The sequence below is a fragment of the Geotrypetes seraphini genome, chromosome 1, assembly GCF_902459505.1.
Source record: "Geotrypetes seraphini chromosome 1, aGeoSer1.1, whole genome shotgun sequence".
Taxonomy (NCBI): Eukaryota; Metazoa; Chordata; class Amphibia; order Gymnophiona; family Dermophiidae; genus Geotrypetes; species Geotrypetes seraphini.
This window is the reverse complement of record NC_047084.1, coordinates 455,094,043-455,109,355: the sequence shown is the minus strand read 5'-3', so window position 1 is coordinate 455,109,355 and position 15,313 is coordinate 455,094,043. Positions and strand designations below refer to the sequence as shown.

General features: G+C 46.8%; 1 protein-coding gene across 7 annotated transcripts in view; it reads left to right on the top strand.

The window, feature by feature from the left end:
- Positions 1 to 15,313, top strand: part of HUWE1 (HECT, UBA and WWE domain containing E3 ubiquitin protein ligase 1) — a 779,197-nt gene that overhangs the window by 111,469 nt on the left and 652,415 nt on the right. For all 7 annotated transcript variants that reach the window (XM_033921870.1, XM_033921880.1, XM_033921834.1 and 4 more), the window contains 3 exons: positions 8,129 to 8,230; positions 8,651 to 8,731; positions 9,522 to 9,628. In XM_033921870.1, coding sequence (XP_033777761.1) covers positions 8,129 to 8,230; positions 8,651 to 8,731; positions 9,522 to 9,628 — 290 coding nt within the window. The remainder of the gene's footprint in view (positions 1 to 8,128; positions 8,231 to 8,650; positions 8,732 to 9,521; positions 9,629 to 15,313) is intronic.

The following is a 15,313-nucleotide window of genomic DNA, read 5'->3' as shown; positions in this document are numbered from 1 at the left end:
TTTCACAGTTTCTATGGGTAGGGTTCAGGTATCCCCAGACCCCAAATCACTATTTTCGGATGTTTGTTGTTTTTGCCGTTTTTGGTATGAATTCGTGATGGCGGCCATCTTCGATTTTAAAATCGATCTTTTTTCTAACTTTAAATTCTGTCTCAAAATCCCCTCGATTTGACTCAAAATGGATTGGGATGGATTAATAAGAACATAAGAACATAAGAAGCGCCATCTCCGGATCAGACCTTCGGTCCATCAAGTCCGGCGATCCGCACACGCGGAGGCCCTGCTAGGTATTCACCTGGCTTATTTTATAGCCAACCATATCTTTATATGCCTATCTCAAGGAGATATGCATCTAGTTTGCTTTTGAAACCTAGGACTGTCGATTCCGCAATAATCTCCCCTGGGAGAGTATTCCAGATGTCAACCACTCTCTGTGTGAAGCAGAACTTCCTGACATTAGTCCTGAACTTGCCCCCCCTTAGCTTCATTTCATGTCCTCTTGTCCGTGTCAAATTGGACATTGTAAATAATCTTCTCTGCTCTATTTTGTCAATTCCTTTCAGTATTTTGAAGGTCTCGATCATATCCCCACGCAGTCTCCTTTTCTCAAGGGAGAACAATCCCAGTGTTTTAAGTCGATCCTCATATTCCAGTTTCTCCATACCCTTCACTAGTTTAGTTGCTCGTCTCTGCACCCTCTCCAGCAGTTTTATATCCTTCTTTAGGTAGGGAGACCAATGTTGGACGCAGTATTCCAAGTGGGGTCTGACCATTGCCCTATAAAGCGGCATTATAACTTTCTCCGATCTACTCGAGATTCCTTTCTTTATCATGCCCAACATTCTATTTGCCTTATTTGCCGCTGCCACGCATTGTGCCGACGGCTTCAGGGTCCTATCTATCAGTACACCCAGATCTCTTTCTTGTTCACTTTTCCCCAGAGTTGCACCTGACATTCTGTACTCGTATTCCTTATTTTTACTGCCTAAATGCATTACCTTGCATTTCTCCACGTTGAACTTCATCTGCCATTTCTCCGCCCATTTTTGTAACCGACACAAATCGCTCTGGAGTTCCTCACTGTCCTCCTGCGATCTGATTGCCCGGCAGAGTTTTGTGTCGTCTGCAAACTTGATGATCTCACTGGATGTTCCGTTTTCCAGGTCATTGATATAAATATTAAAAAGGATCGGCCCAAGTACCGAGCCCTGGGGCACACCACTAGTCACTCTCTCCCAGTCGGAGAACTTCCCATTTATGCCCACTCTCTGCTTTCGGTTTTCCAGCCATTTGCCTATCCATCTTTGTATATCTCCCTCTATGCCATGGCTTTGTAGCTTCCTGAGAAGTCTTTCGTGTGGAACTTTGTCAAATGCTTTCTGGAAGTCCAAGTATATTATGTCCACCGGCTTTCCACTATCAATTTGCTCGTTCACGGTCTCAAAGAATTGGAGTAAATTCGTCAGACACGATTTCCCTTTCCTGAATCCATGTTGACTGGGTTTCATCAAGTCGTGTGTGTCCAAGTGCTGAACTATGCTATCCTTGATCAGTGATTCAATCATCTTGCCGGGGACAGACGTAAGACTCACAGGTCTATAGTTGCCCGGTTCTCCTCTCGATCCTTTTTTGAAAATTGGCGTGACGTTCGCTTTCCTCCAGTCGTCTGGTATCTGACCAGTTCTGATTGACAGGTTTGCAAGTTTTTGCAATAACTCTCCAATTTCAATCTTCAATTCCTTCAAGACTCTCGGGTGAATTTCATCCGGTCCAGGTGATTTGTCACTTTTAAGTTTGTCGATCTGATAGTATATCTGGGCTAAGTCCACTTCAACTGTGGTGAGGCTGTCTTCTATTTCTCCTGCAAACACTTTCTCCGCTTCAGGTATTGTTGAGGTGTCCTCCTTCGTAAAAACGGACGCAAAGAAGGAATTTAGTTTGTCTGCGATTTGTTTATCTTCCTTGATGTACCCTTTTCTTCCCTTGTCGTCCAGGGGTCCCACTGCCTCTTTTGCAGGTTTTTTCCCTTTCACGTATCTAAAGAAGGGCTTGAAGTTATTGGCCTCCCGGGCTATTTTTTCCTCATAGTCCTGTTTTGCTTCCCTCACCGCCTTGTGACATTTCTTCTGTTCATCTTTATGTTTGTTCCAGGCTTCGGTTGTCTTCGTGCATTTCCATTTTTTGAAAGAGTCCTTCTTTACCTTTATGGCTTCCTTCACCTGTATGGTAAGCCATGCCGGTTCTCTTTTGCCTTTAGTTCTCCGATCTTTGGAAATCCTCGGAATGTAGAGATCTTGTGCTTCTGCAATAGTATTTTTCAATAGGCACCATGCCTGATCTACTGTTTCAAGTTTGTCCACCATCTTCTCGAGTCGTTTTGTTACCATGGCTCTCATGCAATCGTATTTACCCTTTTTAAAGTTTAAGGTGGTGGTTAAGGTTTTGACATGTTTCCCTTTCCCGATGTCAAGTTTAAAGTTGATTACATTGTGATCACTCGTTCCCAGTGGAACCATGACTTCTACTTCTGTTATCGGTCCAGTGAGACCATTTAGGACCAAGTCCAAGGTGGCGTCGCCTCTTGTCGGCTCTTTTACCATTTGCTCCAGGAAGCAATCCCCTAGCACCTCCAGGAACTTGGCCTCCTTGCCGCAGTTGGAGGCTCCTAGTTTCCAGTCTATTCCTGGGAAATTGAAGTCTCCCAATATAACTACATTGCCTGTCTTGCATACTTGTTTGATTTCCTCCATCATTTCTGAGTCAGTGACTTCCGCCTGTCCTGGGGGACGATAGTAAAGGCCAATTTTTATATCTGCGCCATTGCGACCAGGAATTTTGATCCAGAGGGACTCCAGCTTCTCTTTCCTGTCTGTTGTACTCATTCCAACAGAATCTATTTCTTCCTTAACATATAGGGCAATACCTCCACCTTTCTGCCCTTCTCGATCTCTTCTATATAGTTTGTATCCCTGTAGTACTGTGTCCCATTTGTTTTCTTCATTCCACCATGTTTCTGTTATGCCAATGATATCCATGTTCTCATGTCTTGCTATCGTCTCTAGTTCTCCCATTTTGTTTCCTAGACTTCTAGCATTTGTATACATACATCTAAGTTCCCTTCGTGTTACCTTTTTGGACCTTCTACTCTTGGCTGTCCTTACAGTTTCATTTACGGTATCCTTTACTGCTCCTGTGTTATCTCCCATGTTTGCTGTGTGGTCATCCCCTCCTGTGTCTGAGTTGTCCTTTCCTGCTTGTTCTCCTTTGTTGGCTGTGAGGTCGACCTCTCTTGTGTATGAGTAGTGGTCCTTTGTTCCTACGTCGGGGCATCCTGTTGTCCGTGCCATCGACCGGTTGTCGACTGTCGGCTTTCCCCTGTCCTTCAGTTTAAAGTTCCTAATCTATTGTATTTGGACATTGTGCTGGGTGGGTGCTGGATCAGCAAATTTGAAACGCATGCCATAGCACGCCAAGGGAGGGGGGCGGGAGCTTCAGACATCTCCTCTTCTGGGTCCTCATGGCCTTGGTCTGTTCCTTCCGAAGAATATCTCACCCAGGGGCCATTCTGGAGTCTGGTGCAGTTCGCCTGTGTTCTGAGTCTGGGGACTCTTGGCGCATAGCATGTATCTCAACAGTACCCTGCCATGGTTGCGGAATGGGCATTTTCACCAGATTTTATTCGGCTCCTCTAAATGGCTAGTGGGTGCGTCGGGGGTTTTTTTTGGTCTATGGTGTCTGTGACGAATTTCCTTTTGGGAGCTCTCTTGTCTGACCATGCAAGATTTCAATTGCAGTAGTTGCCATGCCAATTTTCTGTTTCTTCTGTCTCCTCTCCTTTCACTATATTTAATTTGGATCCGGCTGCTGCTTTGTAGAGACTGATCTCCTCGGCCTCCCGGAGCATCCATTTTGGAGGGTCTGATCCTTCTTTGCATTTTCAGTGGACTTCTGTCCACCTCTTTACAGCTAGTGTTCTGTAAGATCTCCATTTAGGTTTTTTACTTTCCAGGCTTCAGTCCTGGTACGTTCTCCTGTGCCTTTTCCATTCTGTCCACAGATCCTGGGACAGGTTTCAGGACAATGCGATCCCCGGACAGCATTTTCTGATCTGCTACAGCTATGTATCCGCTTTATCTCCCGAGTCCTGCTCTTTGGCAGGTCTGAACAGCCTGAGGTGAATTCTGCTGTGGCGTAGGGTTTCCCTAGTGCTGGGGAGTGAAAATTCATGTATCTCAGAATTGCAGGAGGCTGTTCTGATGCAAACTATTCTTTTCTAGCTTCCTCAGGTAGCCGAGTGGTGGTGACCACTTCATATCTGGCACATGCCTGTCATTCTGGCCTGCGCAATGTGTCCTCTGTGGTGGTGCATGCTTGTTCTCCGCTGGTGCGGGTTGGTGTGGGTACAGTGCCAGGTGTGTTTTTATGATCTCTTTCGAGTCTTGGTACATGTTCTGCTGGTGCAGAGTCGAGTGCTGGTATCTTTGTCCCTGTCTTTGGATGCGGACGAAGCCTCGAGGTTCTCCTTCAGCAGCCATTCTTTCAAGGGCCAAATTTTTGTTGGTATAGGTTGGGGTGACCTCTTAGGTGGGTTGCTTGCCATCCTATGTTGCTCCCTGTAATCCAGTATGGCTGGCTGTAGGGACGCAATCATAATTCACTTTGTTCCTCCCACAGGTGTCATCGGGGATATTCAGGTTTCCTCCTAGAGACATTCATAGAGCTATACCTCTGTTACCACAGTTTTGATTCCAGGCGTCCTCAGGTTCCTGTGTAGTGGCTATGCCACATGCACAAAAAAACCAAAAATAAAAAGCACTGAAGTTGCCTGGAGCGGGCATGGTTTCCTTGCTCTCAGACTGTCTTCTACTGTTTTATCAGTGTGGATTCGTCTTTCATTGGTCAGTTGTTAATCTTACATTTCCTGCCTCCAGCTTGGTTTCTGGCCTTCGGCAAGTCATTGGCAACAGAATTCAGGGTCTGTGATATTCTGTAGCAGGCCTTTGGTCTTTGGGATGCTTAAACCTGTTCCAGTACCCGAATGAGGATTTAGGCAAATGCTCTTTATTCTTCCTCGTGCCAGACGGGCTCTGTGACTTGAAGACATATTCTGGTTCTACGGTTGGTTACCCACTTCTTCCGAATTCCCTTTTTCCGAGTGGTCAATGGAGTTCACTGTACTAGCTGCTGTCTTCCAGAGGAATTTCTAGTGTCCTTAGATCTCCTGGAGGTTTTCCTCCATATTTTGATCTCCATGTTCTGCATCAGCATTTCCAGTTCACAGCTCTGCCACTTGGCCTCACTCCTTTCATCCCAGTAATTGTAGATAAGTTGGCTTTCCTCCAGCAGGGGTCATTCCACTCTTCCTGGGACCACAGGTGCTCCGGGCTCCATCTCATTGGGTATGCAAAGACATGGTGGAGATGGTAGTGTCTCTGCTGCAGGTGTGGGCAAGTTCAGGAAGAGACGCAGGGCATCCTCCCAGTCTCTTGATTTTCTAGGGCTTCCCTTCATCTCCAGGCTTGAGTTGTGCATTTCTTCTCAGGGTGAGTAGAGAGAACCTTTGTGAATTCTCTTGGATTGTCCGGTTCTCTTGGCTTGGTTTATCTGGAGGTTCTGGGGCTTGGGCAACCTCCTTGGGGGCGATCCCCTGGGCCAGAGTGCCCATGCGCCCTTGACAGGAGTTCCTCTTTTCTTGATGATCTCCACTGAATTTTTCTACCTTTCACAGCTGCTCTCCTAGATGGAGCCAGATAGCAGCAATTTCAGCTTGTGGCTTCAGGGTGGCTCTCGGCTAGGGCTGGCTTCTTTGGATTTATGAGTGGCTAACTCTTAGCACAAATGCCAGCCTGTTGGGTTGCGGGCTCATTGTGGGGTCCACTCGATTCAGGGGTAGTGGACACCTGGTCTGCAACATTGGTGGACCTTTTGTCTGGTGCTTCGGAAATTCAGCTGGTGCTACTCGATTTCCAGTCCCTTCAGAAAGACTGGTGGTGGCGTCTGTACATCATGAGGGAGCTCTAGTGCTCTCTCGATAGATTGGCGGCATGCCACTGGGAGGAAGCGCTTCTTTGGCCTTTCTCGGCAGCCCATGGGACCAGAGTCGCCACTGTTCAGGCAGTCTTCCTCAGCCAACATTTCCTGGTTTTGGAAGCTTGGTTTCTCACAGGAGCCGTTTTGTCTGCTCTTAAAAGAGCCAGGATTTGCCCTGGAGGATCTTGTTGGCTTTGGCAGAGATCTTGAAAGCTGTGCACCTTTTCAGTCAAACATCGTAGAAGCTAGGGTCAGATGTATTGGTTTGGCCCTGGCTGCTCATGAGTTCCTGTATGATGTGTCCCCCGTGGCCTCTGATAGGTCAGGCCATCTGCTGGACAAGTGAAGCATTCCGACCTGGTAGTGGCTCTGCCTTGGTCTCTCCGCCTGCGGTATGCAGTTCTCATATGTCTTTAGCGGGACGAGAGGCTCCGGTTCCCTTAATTTATCTGTCAGGAACTGGTGTCCTTGGAGAACCCTCGACGTTTTGGTCTTACAGCATGGCTCTTGAGCGCTCAGCCTTGATGGTGAGCGGTTATTTGGAGGTAGTTATCTCGACTCTCTTGTGCTTGAAATACCCTCTACTTTGCTTCTTCTGCCAAAGCCTGGTAAGTTTTTCTTACCGGGGGGGGGTGGAGGGGAGTTAGGTGGAGCCTGAGCAGACTCCCAGTTAGGGAGTTCTGATTTTCCTTCAGGAGGGTTTAGCCAGAAGTCTGGCAGTGGCCTCCCTGAAAGTTCAGGTTGCAGGCTTTAGTTCATTTTCTGCTCTTTTAGATCTGGCCAGATGTATGAGGGAGACACCTGCGACCTCCCTTGCATCTTCTTTTCCCTTCATGGTTTCTTATCATTTTTCAAAGCCTAGATGAGGCTTCCTTTGAATCACTATAGGATGTAGTTCTTCTGGATCTGATGTTCACAACAGTTTTTCTGGTCACTGTTGTCTCAGCTTGGTGTATTTTGGAGTTTCTGCTATTTCATGCAGAGAACCTTTTTTCTCCATGTGATAGATGTGGGTGTTTTCCTTGACAGATGGTCTCTTCTTTTCGAGTCCCTCAGGAGGTTAGATTGCCTGCATTTCATACGACAGGTTTGGAGTGCGAAGATCAGATCTTCCGCAAATTAGATGTCTGGAAGAACTTGCTCCTTTATTTGGAAAGAATAACTGAGTTCTGGGCTGTTTGATCACTTTTTTGTTCTCACTACTGCGCCTCACCTTGGTGAGCTGGCATCCAAGTCCTCGATCACTCAATGGATTCGAATGACCATTTCCACGACTTACTTCTCCCATGGTGTGCAGCCTCTGATTTCTTCATCATGGGTGGTATCTTGCGTGATTCATCCTGATGAAATTTGCAGGGCAGCTCTTGGTTCTCTCTTCATACTTTTACCCGGTTTTACTGAATTCTGCTGCTGTTTTTCGGGACCTCTGTTTTGTGTGCAAGCTATTCTGTCTCTCCCTAGCTTCTGGAGCTTTGGTACTTCGCTTAGCGTATGGAATCTGGAAGGGACGTAATGGAATGGAAGATTAGGTTTCTCCCTACGATAATCTTCTTTCTGTTAGTCCCTGGAGGATTCCATACGACCCACCCTCGCTGTATACACTCAGTGGTTTGGAATAGCCTGCATCTTTCTGCCTCAGTTATTCTCCTTACACTCTTGAAGATTGTCCAGCCAGTTGCTGGATCCTGTGATGAGTTCTCTGTGAATATGCACATTACCAAAGGCTCGCTCTTGGCGTGCTTGTTGCACACAGCAGGTTCTACATTGTTTATCAATGTTTTTTTCTGAGTTGCCTTTGTGCCTATTTATTACTTGTTAATATTTTGCAGAGCATACTAGTTTGTGATTTACTTGTGTTGATGGGGATTCTCCCCTGTACCCCCTTTGTCCTGGATTTACAGGTTTGTGCTTGGCTTTGGGATTGAACTGATTTTACCACTAGGGTGAGTGCACCATGTGTTTTGAAAATATGTGAATTCTTGCAAAACCCGGACTGTGGGTTGGGATTGATCACCTAGTGTATGGAATCCTCCAGGGACTAACAGAAGATTATCGTAGGTAAAAACCTAATCTTTCACTGTATGTTCTTTCCTATCAGGAGTCCAGTGTATCCCCCAGCGAGCTGCACTGCTTAAGTCAATGCTGAACTTTCTAAAGAAGGCCATTCAGGACCCTGCTTTCTCTGATGGCATTCGTCATGGTAAGACTAAAGAAGGAGGGGGTTTGCTGACCAGGGTTATGAACAAAGCTATGTAACTTAAATTTTTTTTATTGAAGTCTATTTTTCAAATATATCAATTAAATAAACAAGCAACACATTTATTGCAACAAATAATGCTTAACTTTCCTCTGCCACATGCCCAAAAGCATGTGAACTGTATAGGGATACTTTTCCTATATTTTAAAGATTGTTTGTATAAGGGATACTTTACCCTTTTGCATAATCCAGCATTTCATATAAATGTGTAAATATATATAAATCTTATATAGGGAAGTGTGCTGCTTTTTGGACTCCTCAGTGGTTTTCTCACTGCAGGCTATGTCTGCTTATGGATTCTCACTCCACCTATCCCCACACCCTAAAATCCCTGTTCTCATGGAAACTCCTCTGGTCTTGCAGTGATGGATGGCTCACTACCCACCTCCCTGAAGCACGTCATCAGCAATGCAGAGTACTATGGGCCCTCCCTTTTCTTACTTGGTGAGTCTCTAGGGCTACATATTTGAAGGTTGATATCAGTTAGAAGTATTTAAAGGAGGGGTGAGATGCTTAACATGAACGTATTTATATTAAATCAGAGCTTTAAAGAAGGCAGGTAGGAACCTATGATGTCCCAGAAGCTCTTGGTGCAGGGCTTCCTCTTCCCAAAATTGAGGTAGAAAATTCTACTCCTAGTCAAAATGTGGGGGATCAGCTCTTTGTAATAAACCTTGCTGAGATGATGGTTGTACTTAGCACAGCATTGTAACCAGAATAGCATGTCTGAAAGAGCAGGGCTGCATTTGACTGCTATTTATTTCTATTATTCCATACCAGTCCTGGTATTCTCTCAATTTCCCCATGTATTGGTTAGGGTACAGATGGATGAAGGGTCAGTACTGTAGTTGAAGAACACCACTTGCAGTTTGAAATTGCAAGTGATTCTTGCAAATTGTTCCTAAGTAGATGAAATCTCTGAGAGCTTTCATGTCTGTCTTCCCTAAACCTAACAGGACACGCTCAAGCAAGCAAGTGAGATGTTTGCTAAATGTTCTCACCTTTCAAAACAGAGTAAGGGGTGGAAATGAGACTTAATGCAACCAAGTCTCCAAGCCATTGAATAGAGGAAGCTTAGGTACTGGGAAGCTGAAAATTGGGTATTTGAATTCATAGTTAGTAGAATTAATTATACATTTTATAATTTGCTGAATATGGGAGGGTTTTAGTTATATATGCCCTATTGCTGCCTTGTACCCAGTTATTGTCTGTCTTTCCCCATTATCTCCTACAGCCACTGAAGTAGTGACGGTCTTTGTATTCCAAGAGCCTTCACTGCTATCATCCCTGCAAGACAATGGACTGACAGATGTCATGCTGTATGCACTCTTGATAAAGGACGTAAGTTACTTCCCTCTACTTAATCCAAAACTGAGAATTCTTTGCAAACTCTCCAGACTGGTATAGATCATACAGATGAGTAATATCTCATCATTACCAGCAGGTAGAAACGGAGACAAAACTTTGGAATAGTATATAATAGGTGACTCTCCCTATATCCATTAGTCTGCCGAATAGCTAAGCAGAACTATAAACAGAAAACAAGACTACGAACAGGAGTAACAATTATTATCCCAGGACAAGCAGGCAGGTATTCTCACATATGGGTGACGTCATCCGACGGAGCTCGGATGCGGATGCCTCATAAGCAGACTTGCTTGAAGAAACTTGAAGTTTCAAGTCGCCCGCACTGCGCATGCACGAATGCCTTCCTGCTTAGCACAGGGCGCGTCTCCTCAGTTCTTAGTTTTCCGAGGAGCCGAGAAGTCTGTCTTTGACTCTCTGCTTTCAACTTCGTTCACTTTTTGCCTTCTCTCAACCGCGGTTGGTGTTTCTTTCTTCACGAATCGCTGTTTTATTTTGTTTCTTTTCTTTTAGTTCCAAAAAAATTTTGTCCTGCGAGCTTCGACTTTGCGGCGGCTATTTTTCTGCCTGCTACAGGCTTTAAGAGGTGTAGCAAGTGTCAGCGCGCGATCTCTCTCACAGACCCTCACGGACGCTGCCTCAAGTGTCTTGGGCCGAAACATCATCCTAGGTCGTGCCTGCCTTGCCAAACACTTCAGCATCATTGCATTCAGGTGGACAAGCTTTTCGAGATGGAGTCTCCTACTGATCCCTCAACTTCGAAGGTGTCTTTGGCCTCGACTTCCATCGAGGTTCCTTCTGCGCCTCCTGCTTCCACCTCATCAGACCTTCATCGTTTGCAGCGGCTCTTGCTTCGACATCATCTGTATCTTCCCCTGTTTCCTCAGGTCAGATAGCTCAGCAGTCGGTTCCACCGGAGGTGATTAAAGTGTCCAAGACTACTAAGTCGAAACACACTCACACTGCCTCGAAGGAACCTCCAGCCAAGGCAGGTGGTCTGGTTTCAGACGCTGATCCATCCTTGCCGGCTTCTTTCCAGACCATATTGGAGAAGCAGTTCCTTCAGTACCTTACTATTATGGGTCCTAAACTGCTTCCTCTTATCCTGCCTGGGCATTCAGCAGACTCCCGCGAGGTGGAGCCTCTTCCTATGTCCCAGTCGGAGCTTCCACACTCTTTGCAGGGAGCAGAGTCTCTGCGAGTGTCTGATCTGCCATCCAAGCACGAAAAGCAAGAAGCAGATTCTTTGCGAGTGCATCAATGAGAATCCTCACACTCTCAGCAAGGAGCAGAGTCTTTGCGAGTGCATCGAGGTTCCTCCTCCAAGTCTCTGGAGCTTCGATCTACAGACTCTAGTCCTATTCATACATTGGCATTGGCTGCTTACGTCTCCGAGGCGAAACCTCCTCGATCTCGAGATCTGGTTCCAGACACAGTTCTCACCACCGTTCGAGGCCTTCATCGATGCATTCTTACAGGCATCGTTCTTCGCAGGATAAACCATCTTCCTCGAAGCCTTGCTCTACTCCAATCTCGACCAGACCACCGACTCCTCATTCGAGGTCTCCAATGCCGGACCTCGAGGATGTTCAGGTCTCAATTGCCTCGTCCAAGTCACCAGGTTCCTTTGATGCTTTTTTCCATGCCGAAGCTTCTTCTTCGACACAAGCTGCCTCGACATCCTCGAGTCCTTCTCGAGGCAAAGCATTGGCAGATCAGCTATCTTTCTCGTCTTTCCTGCGACAGATGGCTATAGACTTGGATGTACAATTGGATACTGGCTCCAAATATTCTAAGGAATATCTAGAAGTCATGCGTCTTCCTCAGCCTCCGGCAGAGTGTCTCAAGCTTCCACTTCATAAGCTTTTGAACCAGACTTTTGCTCGATGCATGGAGACTCCCTTTTCCATACCAGCAGTTCCAGGAAAATTGGACTCGAGGTATAAGACTGCATCTCAAGGGATTTGACAACTCATAGTTATCTCATCAATCCCTGCTTATTGAATCCTCCTTGAAGAGATCCCATCCTTCCAAGGTCTATGCCACAGTTCCCCCTGGAAGGGAGGGGAAAACTATGGACAAATTTGGACGTCGCATCTACAAGAATGCTATGATGTCCTCAAGTCCTCAATTATAATTTTTATTTCATCTCTTATTTTGAGTTTCTTCTTTCTCTTCTACCGGTTTTTGGCTTATTTGGATAACCACATGCATTTTGAGTTTCAAGAAGTCATTGCTTCTTTCTCTCAGTTACGTCTCCATCTCCTGCAATCATTTTATGATGCCTTTGAGTTATCTGCCCAAGCAGCTGCTTGCTCTATGGCTATGCGTTGTCTTGCATGGCTTCGTACCATTGACATGGACTCTAACCTTCAAGACCGCGTAGCTAACCTTTCTTGTCAAGGCAACAACCTCTTTGACGAGTCCATTGAGGCAGCCACTAAAAAATTATCTGACCATGAAAAATCACTTGCTTCAATCATCAGACCTAAACCAAAGCCAGCTCTTGCCAAGCCTGCACGCCCTGCTGTTATCTATCAAAGGCGTTTTGCTTCAAATCTGACTCCTTATACTCAATCTCCTCTGAAAAAACAGCAACCTCAGAAGCAACAGAAATCCCAACCTTCTGCTGCACCTAAGGCTTCTCAGCCTTTTTGACTGTTTGCAACAGAGCATAACCTCCACCGTTCTGTGTCTGTCTCTTTTTCCCCCTATAGGAGGTCGTCTCCATCATTTTTACAACCGATGGACGTTAATTACATCCGACCTCTGGGTGCTTACCATCATCACGGAAGGATACTCTCTCCATTTCACTCAGGTTCCACCAGAGCTTCCTCCAAGAGAGTATCCTTCCAATCCATCCCAGACCGCCCTTCTTCAGGAAGCTCAAGCTCTGCTTCATCTCCATGCCACGAACCAGTTCCCTTGGAACAGCAGAACAGGGGGTTTTATTCCCGTTACTTCCTTTTTCCGAAGAAGACGGGTGATCTGCGACCCATTCTGGATCTCAGGGCTCTCAACAAATTTCTAGTCAAAGAAAAATTTTGAATGTTGTCCCTGGCTTCTCTTTATCCCCTTCTCGAGCAGAACGATTGGTTATGCTCTCTGGATCTCAAGGAGGCCTACACTCACATTCCCATTCATCCGGCTTCCTGTCAATACCTCAGATTTCAGGTGGGGAATCTGCATTATCAATACAGTGTTCTACCCTTCGGCCTGTCTTCGTCTCCCAGAATGTTCACCAAGTGCCTGGTAGTGGATAGCAGCAGCTCTAAGAAACCATGGTCTTACCTCGACAACTGGTTCATCAAAGATTCCACATCTCAAGGGGTTATTGTAGCGACCCAACGGACTACCTGGTTCCTACAAAGTTTGGGATTCGAAATCAACTTTCCCAAATCTCAGCTTCAGCCATCACAGAATCTACAATTCATTGGAGATGTTCTGGACACTGTCCAACTCAGAGCATTTCTTCCGCAACAACATCTGGAAGTTCTTCTTCAACTCTGTCACACAGTGTCTTCCCGCTCTTCCATATCAGCGAGACACATGATGGTACTTCTGGGTCACATGGCCTCCACAGTACATTTGACTCCTTTTGCCAGACTTCACCTCACAATTGCTCAGTGGACTCTGGCATATCAATGGACGCAGGTTTCCGACCCTCTGCCTCGACACATCCAGGTCACTCCTGCTCTGACACAGTCTCTTCACTGGTGGATGCTCTCTTCCAATCTATCCAGAGGCTTACCGTTTCACATGCCCCCCCCCCCATCAGAAGGTTATCACAACCGACTCTTCGACTTACGCTTTGGGGGCTCATCTGGATGGTCTCCACACCCAAGGCTATTGGACCAGTGCAGACCGCCAGTGCCACATCAATCTACTGGAAATCAGGGCGATCTTCAATGCTCTCACTGCTTTTCAACATCTGCTTCACGACCATGTGGTCCTCATTCGCACGGACCTCAAGTCGCCATGTATTATGTCAACAAACAGGGAGGCACGGGATCGGCCTCCCTCTGTCAGGAAGCTCTGAAAGTTTGGGATTGGGCAATTCGCCACAACACCTTCCTCAAAGCTGTCTACATTCAGGGGATGGACAATGCCTTAGCGGACAACTTGAGTCGTCTTCTGCAACTTCACGAATGGACTCTCCATTCCATGCCCCTTCATCACATTTTCTCTCTGTGGGGTACGCACAGGATGGTAGGTGGCCCAGCACCACCCAGGCGTTCAACAGAGTAGATGCCTAAGTCTGGCATGGAATGTCTGCACCACCTAGCAAAGGGGTGACATAAGCAAGGACTGTGCTATACCGGGTAGCCAGTGGGCTAAACTCCAGTGCAGGTACACCCTCATGTCTTTAGCACAGCGATAACCAAACTAAGGGCAAACAGGTAGCACAGGTCGCAGGTTACGCTGGGCCGCTCTCGCTAGGGCACAGGCAGTTTGGCAAGAAAGAATGCAGGTCTGCCAGGTTGTCCAGATTAACTGTCCCATTGTTGTGATGGAAGTGGACTTTAGCAGGATATTGAAGGGCTAATTTGATCCCACTGGAATGCAGCTGAGTACAGTACAAGGTTAGGGCTCTGCGGCGTTCAGAAAGCTGGGCTGAAAAATCCTGGAAGAGCAATATATTACTAACCTGGTAGTCCAAGGTAGGAGTCTGTAGGCTTCCATGATTTTTGCCTTAGTAGCGTAGTTGAGGAAGTGGGTTATCACCGGCCATGGGCGGGCGTGTGTGCCTCACGTGGAGCCCCGATGTGGTGGGCCCTCTCCACGTGTTCCTGGCCCAAAGATGTCTCCAGCCCCAGAATCTGTGGCAGCCAGGTCTCCACCAGATCACCCAGCTCCGCATCCTTCACTGTCTGCGGGAGCCCAATGATGCAGAGGTTGTTTCGGCGTCCGCAATTCTCGGCATCCTCCACTCTCTTCACCAAAGTTTTTACCTGCGCTTCTAGCGCGGTAATGTGCTGTTCTTACCTCAGTAACCTTTCCTGTAGAGAGGGAAAGGAGTCCTGACTAATGGATTTCTTCCATTTACCTGTGAGAATTGCAGAAGGCATCATTTATATATTTCTTCATGGTGGAGAAGAAAACTGTGATGGAATTCAAAAAAGCATGAGATGAATAGAGAAGATCGCTAATTAGAATATGAATGGGCTAACTTTCACAGTCTGAATCCCACTGCTTGAAGACCATGCCCGTCCAGCTGCTTGGGGTGGCACTGTTCAGTGGCATCTGCATGAGTTCTGCAGATACCTCCCTGGTTGAGGGGCTGCTTACTTCCTGACCTCTGGGTCTTCCTGGGGTTGGTTGTTTCAGCGCATGCAGTCCTTTCGGGGGCCCATTGTAAGGGGGGGATGTGATTTTTCCCCCGGCCCCTCGTCTGACCCGCCCAGTGACTCCTTACCGACGCCTTCCTTGGTTCTGATGGGCATAAGGTTGCGAGATTTTTCCCAAGAGTGGGTCTGGCCATGGCTCTGCGGATGTTCACCAAGATCATGGTAATCATGGCAGCGGCCTTGCACAAGGAGGGCATTCTGGTTCACCCCTATCTGGACGACTGGTTGATCCAAGCAAAGTCTTTCCTGGAGAGCACCCGGGTCACGGCTCGGGAGGTGGAGTTCCTGCAGTCGCTGGGATGGGTTGTCAACC